Source organism: Colobus angolensis, unplaced genomic scaffold, assembly GCF_000951035.1.
Source record: "Colobus angolensis palliatus isolate OR3802 unplaced genomic scaffold, Cang.pa_1.0 Scaffold4, whole genome shotgun sequence".
Taxonomy (NCBI): Eukaryota; Metazoa; Chordata; class Mammalia; order Primates; family Cercopithecidae; genus Colobus; species Colobus angolensis.
The window spans coordinates 9,781,601-9,792,629 of record NW_012117376.1 but is presented as its reverse complement, the minus strand read 5'-3'; the positions used below and the strand labels follow the sequence as shown (position 1 = coordinate 9,792,629).

At 39.2% G+C, this 11,029-nt stretch overlaps 1 protein-coding gene across 7 annotated transcripts in view; it reads right to left on the bottom strand.

Annotated features, from left to right (window-relative positions):
• The window catches only part of PUM1 (pumilio RNA-binding family member 1), a 145,465-nt gene that overhangs the window by 30,916 nt on the left and 103,520 nt on the right, over positions 1 to 11,029 (bottom strand). For 5 of the 7 annotated variants that reach the window (XM_011955484.1, XM_011955485.1, XM_011955488.1 and 2 more), the window contains 4 exons: positions 6,847 to 6,985; positions 5,654 to 5,797; positions 4,465 to 4,761; positions 3,152 to 3,388 (listed from right to left, as the gene is read on the bottom strand). In XM_011955484.1, coding sequence (XP_011810874.1) covers positions 3,152 to 3,388; positions 4,465 to 4,761; positions 5,654 to 5,797; positions 6,847 to 6,985 — 817 coding nt within the window. The remainder of the gene's footprint in view (positions 1 to 3,151; positions 3,389 to 4,464; positions 4,762 to 5,653; positions 5,798 to 6,846; positions 6,986 to 11,029) is intronic. The other 2 variants (XM_011955490.1, XM_011955489.1) reach the window with 2 other exon arrangements.

Genomic DNA, 11,029 nt, shown 5'->3' with positions numbered 1-11,029 from the left:
ATGGTCTCGATCTCCTGACCTCGTGATCCGCCCGTCTCGGCCTCCCAAAGTGCTGGGATTACAGGCTTGAGCCACCGCGCCCGGCCGTGATTTTTAAATAAATAATAGGAAAAAGTACTAAACAGGTCACTGATTTTGTTAGACGATACTAACACATATCTGCCTACTGGGACAAAGTGTAAAAATGACAAGATGGGGAAAAGATCCACAAGAGATACAGGCTGGTATGCGCATTCAAACACTAGCTTTGTGGTTGGTATCATTAAGCAACATTCATTAAGACATGCTGAGTTTTAAGGAGTGAAGAGTTCTTTTGAGTATTCAACACAATGAATATAAAATGCTTAGTATGGCTGCTCATCACTGCTGATGGCTGGTGGCAGCAGTGAAGTAGTATTAACCACAGAAACTATATTAGGTGTGGGCCAGAAAGAAATGTTAAGTTTCTTATACTAAAATGTCTTTAAGGCCTCTTTATGGAGATCGTTAGAAACCAAGTAGCACACCTCTATTTTCTCAAGGAAACAGACTGAGCTGAGGCAAAGCTGTACTAATTGAGACAAAAAGTTCCTCAGGAAAGGCATATACGAAACATGTACTACACACAACACAAGTCTAATGCAAATGTACAGGAAGAAACTGCATAAACAAGGTGAATGTTTCCAAGGAGAAGTTATGTTAAACATAAAACTACGCAGGCAACAAGTCATTTGACAAGAAATAACTCACACTAATAGTTATTTCCTTCTTCAAAGGGAAAACATGAATTAAGAGGTAGTATTACATTAAATTGCTGATACTTTAGAAAGAGGAAAGGTATTATGCATGAAAGTAACACTTCTGGCTCCATTTCCATGCACCAAGGAACCACAGCTTTTTATTTTATTTTATCTTAACTTATTTTGAAACAGGGTCTTACTCTGTTGCTCAGGTTGGAGTGCAGTGGCATGATCTCAGCTCACTGCAGCCTGTCTCCCAGGTTCAAGCAATTCTCCCACTTCAGCCTCCCAAGTAGGTAGGACTACAGGCACGTGCCACCATGCCTGGCTAATTTTTGTATTTTTTTGGTAGAGGTGGGGTTTCACTATGTTGGCCAGGCTGGTCTTGAACTCCTGACCTCAAGTGATCTGCCTACCTCGGCCTCCCAAAGTGCTGGGCTTATAGATGTGAGCCACTGTGCCTGGCCCATTTATTTTTATAAATAAAGTTTTATTAGAAGATAGCTACATATTCACTCATTTACATTTTGTCTGTGGTTGTTTTCACACTTCAACAGCAGAGTAGAATATTTACTACAGACACCATCTGGCCTATAAAACCTAAAACATTTACTATCTGGTTCTTTATGAAAAAAATTTTAGCAGGTTCAGGTTGTTTAGTACGTAGTATGGGATGACATAGTTCACCTGTTTTAAAACCAAGAAATTAAGATATATATTTCTGGATTTGATAATGGACTGGTTCAAGATACCCTGAGTACATCATGTGACAGATTATACACTGAAACTGCATGCTTTGGAGTCAAATATGCTTGATTCTAAATCTGTTCAAATCCAAGATGATCTAGGCTAGGCAAGATATTTAAGTCCTCAGACACGAAATAATACCTATACCTTCCAGGGTTGTATGTACAGGACCCAAAACCATTAACACCAGCAGGTAAACGCCAGGTCAATTAACAATGGTTCCTTCCTTCTAGCCACATATCAAACTGGGAGTTTGACACCCCTCTCCAGATTTTGCATTAACCCCCAGTCTTTAAAGCCAGCATTGTGTCACTAGGAAACACTGTTGGGGAATGTACCCCAGCCCCCTGTCTACTTATTATGGACCTACTTACTAATCAGGAATGTCACAGTAACTTTTATAAAGTGATGTTCATATATAACCTGAGAAAATGAGTTCTACAACTACCGTTCTTACTGTATAAAACTTCAGGATATGCACACACATGCCAATGTGTATATATAAACATAGTTTTGACTTGAAACTCGCCTCTTTCAAACTCAAAGCTGTCACTCTTAGGTCTAGAATAATAAGTCTATTACGCTACCCACTTCAGACTTCTCTTGAATCCTATAAATCACTTTCTAGTCTGCCTATCCAAACGAAGGTATCCTGTTTGTTTTTAGTCAGTTCTGACTTCTGAGTCCATGAAGCCACTTTTAATCTCGCTGGTTAAAAACAGAATCTTCTTGGTAAAGTGGCCACACATGCTGATTTGCCCACGACAGTCCTGATTTAGGCCTATCATCACCAAGTAATTATTCATAGAACCCCCTTCCACTCATAAAAGTGTTATGGTTAGCATTATACATTATATGGTGACTCTACATCTATGACCCAATTTTCCCCATCTAGCAAATCAACCAGTACTTCAAACTTAATACGTTAACTGTGGGAGAGAAGTATGCACCATGTTTGAGATAAGAAAATATCTCCCATGTTCTGAAAGATTTAGAGATTTGCCACCAAAAAAAAAAAAGGTAATATAATTTTCTTTTCATTCTTATAGCCTGCTGCTTGGGATCTCCTTTTTCTTTCCCTATTTTCTAGACTCTAGATGGTAATATTTTAAAATCCCATGCATTAAAACAACCTAAATATTTAACAGGGAAATATACATGTCCTCATTAGCATACTGTATAATTTGAGAATTTATATCTACAAATATTTTAAAATATGGCAAAATTTTAAAAATCAAATGCTTTTTGTGAAAAAGCAAGATATTATATGTACATATAGCAGAGGGGAAACTTTGAAAAGAAATAAGCAAAATATTAATTGTGGTGGTATTGCAGGTGGTGATACTAGGTGATTAAATTCTGTCTCTGTGTTTCCTAGCTTCACTGAAATGAACCTGTGTTTATATTGTTTACATGGAAATACTCTCACAGGTAGCCAAAGAATAAAATGTTCATACTAAAGCTAACTGAATATACAGGGAATGTACCCAACTATAGTAAGGCCAAAACTGCTACACTATCTATAGGTACAGCCTGAATAACATGAGGTATTTACGGAAGGCACAGAACACCCAGGACACTTCTAGTATAAAGGGACTGTCCTTTGCTTATGCAAAGTTCTTGTAATGTCATCGGTGGCAAGAGAGTTCTAGAGTTCAAGGTGGTGTTAGAGTAATGGTTCTTACCCAGGTTTAAGCTTGAAGAGGATCCATGTGAAGAGAGGGAAGGAGGTGGTGTCTGTGAATGTCCTGGTCCCTGACTAGGGAGAGGCATGCCCACGGGTCCAGGAGAGGAGGAAAAGCTAAGGCCGTTATAAAAACTGTGTCCAATGGGGGTCAAGCTGCTCGATGTCCTCTTATAAAGGTCACTGCTGCCAGTCAGGGAGTCACGGCGGGAGCCACTGCCAGTGTTGGAGTTTGCAACTAAAATGGAATTAAAACAATGCAGATAAGAACAGGCCTGTTCTTCGAAGAACAAGCCCAGTGACCTGTTCTTAACACTTTGATCCAGACTCCTTACCACCGCAAATTTGTCAGCAGAGACAGCCTAACTGTTAATGTAGCAGTACTAGGGGCAGATAAGTAATAAAGAGGACATGGCTCAGGTTAACATGACCATCAAACGTATGCCAAATTTACCTTCCTATGGGGTGTTGTATATTATAGGATAAGGGAGGGTTAAAAAGCTCTGACGGCCACATGAGCTATGGAAAAGGTGGAAGAAAATGGACTAGAAGAATGTCTTTCATCAATTGAAAAGGTTCAAGTAGAAAAATGGGATACAGAAAAAAGATTTGTAAATGGGGTACTGCCCCACTACACAAGACTTATATATTGAAAGCCTGTTTTCTCAGTGGGTTCATTCAAGAGTCAATGCTGCCCTCAATTCCAATTAAGATAATTTCTTTCACACATGCCCTTCTATTCAGGGATCACTTTTGTTTGTTTTTTATAATCTCTGCAATTATCCCATTATTCACCATACTACACTCCTGCTTTTTTCATCAAAACATTAAAAATATCTTGGTCTAATATCCTTCCTCCTAATTTTCCACACATCTACCTTATATTCTACTCAGAAGACTGAAGAAACTTGTAACTCTTTAAGGCCTGCAGGCCAAGAACTCAGCTCAGTCTCAATTGTGGAGTATTTCAGCTCTGCTATCTTTAAGTCCTTTTAAGTCCTCCTCCCTCAGTTTTTGATATCAATTTCTATAGTTCCCTCCATATTTTTCCCAATTATAGCAAAAATCTTCCCTAGATTTCAAATCCCTGAAAGAAACTGATTAAGTAAGTAGCCACATGAGCATGGATTGAAATAGGTCCCATCTGTATAACTTGATTTCAATAGTCTATCATCTCACAGATTATGTGGGATGGCTGGATTCCCACAAGGCTTGGTCCAGATCTGCCTGTGGTTCCATGCATTGCCAGTATTCCAGAAGGATTGTAAAAATAATTAAAATTCAGTCTTAAGAGCGTATCAGTCTAATTTCTACCTGCTGTTCCAAACCCTCCAAGGGCGGATCCCAGGGTGGCGCCGAGAGAACTGCTACTTCCGAATCCCAAAGATGTGTTGGCAGGCTGGGCAGAGCCCTGGGAGAAGAGGGAGCTGCTCTGTGAATTGCTGTTCAGAGAGTTGTTGCCGTAGAAAGAACTGGATGCCAGGTTGTTATTAGGCTGCTGCTGAGGCTGGGGCTGAGGCTGCTGTGTTCCTAAAGGGCGAAATGGTCCATTTGTTGTTCCAGCAAGACCACCAGCTGCTCCATTTGCTGAAGCTGCGGCTGCTGCAACAGCTATGAAGAAGAAAGCAAACCGTTTGGCTATAAAAGGGACTGGCCACATTTCCAAACTACATTTTTATCTTTTTTCAAAAAACTTTTTAATGTTGCCTATCTTTTCAAAACAGACACAAACCATACAAATCTGTCTTTGATTCCTTCACATGAAGCTTCTATTTTCTGTTTCTACTTTCAATTTGAACTCAAAATACCACTAGAACAAGTTCACTATGCTGGTAGCTTTAAAGAGACTACAGATTAAAAGGGGTATAAACATCAAATGTATCCATCAAATACAATTACTTCCTAAAATCTTAAATTCCATAAATATCTATGTTGAGGGTTTCTTCTAGAACCATGTAATGCATATACATCCTTCAAGTTCCTATTTTAGCACACTGCTGTCTTCTAGATGTTCCTGTTATTGTTCCTAATTAAAAAAAAACAAACAAACAAAACATATAAACACTTAAAGTAAAAAACTATTACTCCTCCCAACAAAATGTATTATTCTGTCACTTCTCACTACTGTTTCCCACTTCTTCCATTCCTGCCCCTATGGCAAAAAACCACCCTGCCTCTAAGATTATCTTAAAATAATGACTTGGATTTCTGTGAAATCAGCCTTGGATTTCTGCCAACAAAGCCATTTTGTGTGAGTAATGCAACTTCTATGTTCTCAGTGGAACCAGACCTTGCTTCTAACCAGCTGGCACATGCCACCCCTCCCAACAAAAAGAAGAATCCACCAAGGTCACTTATTGCTTCTGATCTCTTTTTGAAACATTACAGGGTAAAACTGATACACTGAGAATTGCCAAAAGTGTATTTCAACATACTTTAAGAATATCACTATCAGTCGCCACTTTTAGATCTCTGGCAGGAGTCCACTCAGATGTGCGCTCACCTGCTTGTGCAGCTGAGGAACTAATGATGACTGGGGCAGGAGCTACAAGTCGAACAGGAGCTCCAAGACCATTTCTCGCGCCTGCATTCACTACAAGGGCACCAGTTTGGTCATAGTAAGCAGCAGGAGCCAACACCGGATAACCTACGAACATCAAACCAACAGAGAAATGTGTATGTTAAACAAACAAGTATCTCCTGGGCACCAACATATTGTCAATAACCATAAACTCAGCTTTGGGGTTGAATTGACCTAGATTTATATACTGGTTCCATCACTTAAATTGTTGAATAAACAAATAAAAGAGGCTACAAATGATTATAAAAATCATAGTACTTTCATACTACACAATAATCTAAGAACAAATATCCCGCAAAATAGCAGGAAAAACCTAGACAGGCTTTAAATAACATGATCTTTCAATATTATGTGAAATAGAATCTCCACATCCCAGTTTAAGCCATATAAAAAACTGCAGGTGACTTCCTAAGAACACACAAAGGCTTAGCAACTAAAAAACAAATGAAACAGGTTGTTATTTATTGAATTCATAAATGACTCAGTTAAATTGGCTATGCTCTATGATCAGTAAAGGTCTATAAAAATACGCTGACATCTCTCAAAGACTTGTTTCATATGTAGAACATGAAACTACATTTAATTCCATGCAAAGCACCAAACCCAGCTGACAGTGAACCAAAAACAACATATATTCAAGATATGTCTATATAAACACGTATCTCAGAGGTAGGCAGCTAAAAAGAACCCCTACTACTGGTTTAAGAGAAACCTTAAAAATGTAAGGTATGACCCTATCAACGTGTACCAGAAATTTCTCGCTAATCATGCTGTTCAAAAACATCAACATAAAGACTAAGCCTTGTAAACTAGCTTGGCCACTCCATCTACCACTAATTCTGAGACAGAAAACAGATAACCCACCAAGGAAAAACCACATATTCCAAGCTGCATGGACATTTAGATACCTCCAATATGACTTAAGACTGGCTCAGAACAACGCTCTCATCAGTGAACTATAGTCTAAGTGAGGGCAAGTGTATATCATCCTTGCCAGTCCCCAAATCATGACAAGCCTAAGCAAGGTGAAAGCACTGCTCATTCCCCTCTGTAATCACCTCAAACGTGCAGCCTTTTTCCCTGTCAAAGTATTAGGAATAACAATGCAGCCGCACCTGGCATGCCTGCTGCCAGACCTTGTCCAAATGCAAGGGCAGAATTCACTGCTGCAGCTGCCACAAGGGGATCTGTTTGCTGTCCCTGCTGGTTCTGGTTTGGGGTCAAAGGACGTTGGCTGGCTCCTCCACGGAGAACCTGGGAAGGGAAGAAAGAAATAACCACTTTCTTTTCATTGGAGAAGACCTACCATATGCTCAGGTTGGATCAACTTTTAAAACTTAATTGTAAAACATTTTCCCTATAATGGTTTTTATATGTCACAGCTGTTAGGGTATAAATTCAATTAATAACATTTCATATAGTGGAATTTCATTCTACCATTCTTACTTTAAACACATTACCTTTATAAGCAGCAAAAAGCACAAAAAAGTGATGATTCATTCATTCAAACATTTTATCTCATCTGCCTCATAAAGTTCTTGTGATAATTAAGTTAAAAGATGAATTTGAAACATCTGGCATCAGCAAGTGGTAATGTTATCAAATATTTAATGCCTACCAAGTGGCAAATGGGCAAGTGAGACAGAGCAATCAACAAGACCAACAAAGCCCCTGTCCTCATGGAGCTTTTATTTTAATGAATGAGACAGACAATAAATCATACTATATAATGTCAGTGCTCTGACAAAAAGTGGGTGAAGAAAAAAAAGTGTAACAGGCCAGTCATGGTGGCTCACGCCTGTAATCCTAGGACTTTGGGAGGCCAAGGCAGGTGGATCACCTGAGGTCAGGAGTTCGAGACCAGTCTGGCCAACATGGCAAAACCCCGTCTCTACTAAAAATACAAAAATTAGCCAGGCGTGGTGGCAGGCGCCTGTAATCCCAGCTACTGGAGAGGCTGATGCAGGAGAATCACTTGAACCTGGGAGGCGGAGGTTGCAGTGAGCTGAGATCAAGCCACTTCGCTCTAACCTGGGGGAAAGAGAAAACTCCATCTCAAAAAACAAAAAAAGAAAAAAAGAGTATTAATGGTGGGGGGAAGGGGTTCCCGACAGGATGAACAGGGGTAATTTACCCACATATTTAAAGTTAACTGAGACTCACATGCACACAAAAGATGGAATGAGAATATTTCCTCTTTAACACTAATCTACTTATTAAGGTCCACATGGTCCCAAATGAGTTCATCAGATTCGATCTGGTAGGGCTCTCACCTGACTATTTCTATTTCCCTCTCACAAATTCCACAAACATACGCATTAGTCAAGTTCAGTGCAGAATACCAGTTATGCCACTGTGATAAAGGATCTACTTTTTTGGGGTGGGGGGTGGGGCAGGGAAGAGACAGGGCCATGCTCTGCAGCTCAGGCTGGAGTGCAGTGTGACACCGTCTCAGCTCACAGTAACCTCTGCCTCCCAGGCTCAAGAGATGCTCCCACCTCTCCTGAGTAGCTGGTACTACAGGTGTGCACCACCACACCTGGCTAATTTTTCTATTTTTTTGTAGAGACAGGGTTTCACCATGTTGTTCAGGCTAATCTCTAACTCCTGGGTGCAAGCAATCCATCTGCCTTGGCCTCCCAAAGTTTTGGGATTACAAGTGTGAAGCCACTGAGCCCAAAGATCTACTTTTTATTAATAAAACATAGACATCAAAATGCTAGCAATCATTATTATTCTGAATGATGTGAAGAATATATCTCACAAGATCTACACACTCCAGAAAGCAAAAATGCAAAACCCACAAACCAAGGCTAAAATTACTAAAGTTCCTAACAATGTGCTTTCCCATATTGTCAAGTGCACAGTTCTTATCAGACCACTTTCAATTTCACTGTGTTATTTATAAAAGTTAGACATATGGTCAAGAAAATGGGTACAAATTATTATTGGTACCATTGGTAACAAAAAAAAAATGTAAAAAGAGAAACAACACTAATAACCAATTAAATATTTGTTAAGTGGGTATAAGGTGACCAACACTGTCCACACTGGCAAGAAGAGATGGATGGACACTTAATTTGCCCAATCTTTTACTTCTATATCAGTAATAAGTAAGAATTAACAAATGATCTTGCAGATTTGCTGGAAATATCTGAAATAATGTGTTTAAGCCACACTGCCTGATACCTAGGAGATAATCATTAACCAATAGTGAATCACTATTATCGAGATATTATATAATTTGTTTCTGACCTAAAGAACCTAACCAACTTTATAAGAGAAAGTGTGTTTCAAGCTACATAGATAGAAGAGTCTGGGGACTGTACAGGTGAGTTTTGCCAAATACTTAGAATTTACATACCCAGTAACTCAAAAGAGATTTCACTCTAGGATAAGTAAATAGCAAGCACAGAAATACGGCAAATGCTAACAGTTCAAAATTGCTGAAGATTTTAAAAAACAATGAAAGCACTGCTTTCACAGAATATAAAGAAGTAGGTTTATGTTTGATTAGGTGTTCTTTGAAAGGACAGGAGTGGTGGAGTGGACAAGGTACCCAAAGAAAGAGGTAGTCTAAGACTATTGATGAGTCTTATAATAAGGAAGGAAAACAGTGTTAGCTTTTTGTCCACTCTCTAGAAATCTGTCCAGTACCCCTAACTATACATAAAAGTCCTTCAGTTACCTGCCAATATTCATATATTTTCATTTCATCAATAGCTGTCAAATCCATGATTTTATGGAAACAAAATGTATAGTTTCACAAGTAACGTTTTAAAGTCTAACAAAATCTACAAAATGACTGAATTTATAAAAACTATCCTAGAACAGTTAGCTTGCCTAGAATGCAACATATACTTTCTGATAAAATACAAGGCCAACAGCAAAGTTTAAAAAGAACCTCTCATTTTAATTACTATGATAACGCAGTTTACCAAGAAAATCATATTTTCGAAACAATGGCTGCTAATTAAAAACTAATGCTAAAAACTTCTTCTTAGTAGGGTTTGACAGAACCTGAAGGGCATGACAGAAAACTGAAAGTTAATGATTATTATGTACATTTTATAACAAAAATATATGCATTTAGAGAACCCACCCAACTTGCCCTAGTTGTAGCTAGTTAATGATAGAAGAAGCACAAGATCTCAGATTTTCTTTAAGTCAAGACATCACAATATGGTCAGGAAACATCAAGACATGGGCTCATATTCAAATCTTAACTTTGTACTTGTGTGACTCTGGGCACACAAATTATATTTCTTGAATCGGTTTCCTCTCAATTATGAAATTCTATTTCATAAAACGAGAAGCTGTACATCTATCATAATTAGTAAGAGAAACAGAAATTACATGTAGAGCACTTAATTCTGCACAGAAAGCTTTCAATTAACAGCAGTTATTAGTATTATTCTTGTTCACTGTATTAGAGCTAATTTTAAAACATGGTAATTAGTCTTCCAAATGCATAATAATTTGGCAGCCATTTAAACAAAAAGATGATCACACAAAGAAATACAGACTTATCCACAAAAAGGAGTTATTAAGAAATTTATTTGCTAGGTGCAGTGGCTCACACTTGTAATCCCAGCACTCTGGGAGGCCAACACTTAAGGTCAAGAGTTTGATATCAGCCTGGACAACATGGTAAAACCCCGTCACTACTAAAAATACAAAAATTAGCCAGGTGTGGTGGCACGTGCCTATAATCCCAGATACTAGGGAGGCTGAGGCAGGAGAATCGCTTAAACCTGGGAGGCAGAGGTTGCAGTGAGCAAACATGGCACCATTGCATTCCAGCTTGGATGACAGAGCAAGATTACGTCTCAAAAAAAAGAAAGAAAGAAAGAAAGAAACTTATTTAATAGGCCAGGCACAGTGACTCATGCCTGTAATACCAGCACTTTGAGAGGCCGAGGCAGATGAATCACTGAAGGTCAGGAGTTCGAGACCAGCCTGGCCAGCGTGGTGAAATCCCATCTCTACTAAAATACAAAAATTAGCCAGGTGTAGCAGCACACACCTCTAATCCCAGCTACTCAGGAGGCTGAGGCAGGAGAATCACTTGAACCCAGAAGGCGGAGGTTGCAGTGAGCTGAGAGCTCAGCGCACTCCAGCCTGGGCAATAGAACTAGACTCCATCTGAAAAAAATCAAACAAAAAAAGAAATGTGGCCGGGCATGGTGGCTCACGCCTGTAATCTCAGCACTCCGGGAGGCTAAGACGGGTAGTCACCTGAGGTCAGGAGTTCGAGACCAGCCTGGCCAATGTGGTGAAACCCCGCCTCTACTAAAA